The sequence below is a fragment of the Crocuta crocuta genome, unplaced genomic scaffold (genome assembly GCF_008692635.1).
Source record: "Crocuta crocuta isolate KB4526 unplaced genomic scaffold, BGI_CrCroc_1.0 scaffold1421, whole genome shotgun sequence".
NCBI classification, from domain to species: Eukaryota; Metazoa; Chordata; class Mammalia; order Carnivora; family Hyaenidae; genus Crocuta; species Crocuta crocuta.
In genome coordinates this window covers 32,361-33,793 of record NW_027527865.1, presented here as the reverse complement: position 1 = coordinate 33,793, position 1,433 = coordinate 32,361, and the positions used below count along the sequence as shown (strand labels likewise).

Genomic DNA, 1,433 nt, shown 5'->3' with positions numbered 1-1,433 from the left:
AATATCCAGGCCAAGTTTCAATGTCTATAGCATGTGAATCTTTAGACCTGGATCTGTGAAGAGTTGATAACGTCTCTGGGTTTCATGAGATATGGACAGGACTCTCCTTTCAAAATCCAAGGCAAAAATAAAACAACACAAGAAAGTCTGTTGATGGGCCAGATCCTTTTGCAATATGTTAGGGGCNTACATAATATCTATATGAAATATCATTCTTTATAACTTACCAATAGCTTGGATAAATAAAAAAGAATACAATTTACCAAAATAACATTTTCAATAGTTTATCAATAATGCTTCCTCCAAATATTACACACACACACACGCAAACACATAAAGGAAATAGTTTAAATAGCTCTGAATATTTTAAAGATCTCTTTACAGATATTTTCAGAGTTTTTTCTGAGAAAATAATCCTACAAACACTTATGTATGAACTGTTAACATTATTATTTTTTGAGACAATCCAGGCGTCAGTCCCAGGCATAATATCTGAGCAAGTCATTCTTATCAACTAATAATGCAGATGCAAAGAAAAAAAAAATGGACAGATAGCCTTATTGTTCTACTTAGTTACCAAATTTTTTTTCAATACAAATGATAGTTACCTGTATGGGCAGTTGTATGTTCCTTATACAATCTAATATAAAGCTCCTTGAATCATAGTGTTTGCAGTTTTTCTTTTTAAATTTATTTCTGAGAGAGAATGAGAATGAGAGACAGCATGAGCAGGGGAGGGTCAGAGAGAGAGGGAGACACAGAATCCGAAACAGGCTCCAGGCTCTGAGCTGGCTGGCAGCACAGATCCCGACATGGGGCTCAAACCCACAAACTGTGAGATCATGACCTGAGCCGAAGTTGGACACATAACTGACTGATCCACCCAGGTGCCCTGTGTTTGCAGTTTTTGATATAATATTTATTTTGCTTTTATTAAAAGTTTTTATTTACATAATCTCAACACCCAACATGGGTCTCTAAATCATGACCCCAAGATCAAGAGTCACATGGTCTTCCAAGTGGCCCAGCCAGTTGATATAAGATTTAGATGAAAGTCTAAAATGATAAAGAAATAACTAGTTGGTGTTCTTTGGAATAATAGTGTTCACTGTTCATTTGTTACAGTTGTCTTTGATAATCTAGTCTGGTTCCTTTCAGCCATCTTATTAATGTTTCTTTATACAGACTCCCTTGCACATGCTGGCCTCAAAATGGTATTTTGAGACCTCAAAATGTATTCCCACAATGGTTACTGTGCACTAGAAAAAATAGCCCTAGTAATTAGAGAAATCAAAAAAATTCACGTTAGCATAATGTTTTACATTATGGGCTGTATAATCATTCTTTACTTTTTCAAATCATCTAGGTGTCCTGCATTTAAAAGAAGATACTATTGAAAATTTGCTGGCTGCAGCTTGTCTCTTGCAGCTGAC

The 1,433-nt window shown here is 35.3% G+C and overlaps 1 protein-coding gene across 1 annotated transcript in view; it reads left to right on the top strand.

Moving 5' to 3' along the window:
* LOC144245579 (kelch-like protein 4) overlaps positions 1-1,433 on the top strand; it is a 21,663-nt gene that overhangs the window by 4,603 nt on the left and 15,627 nt on the right. The window contains exon 4 of the mRNA XM_077780978.1: positions 1,367-1,431. Coding sequence (XP_077637104.1) covers positions 1,367-1,431 — 65 coding nt within the window. The remainder of the gene's footprint in view (positions 1-1,366; positions 1,432-1,433) is intronic.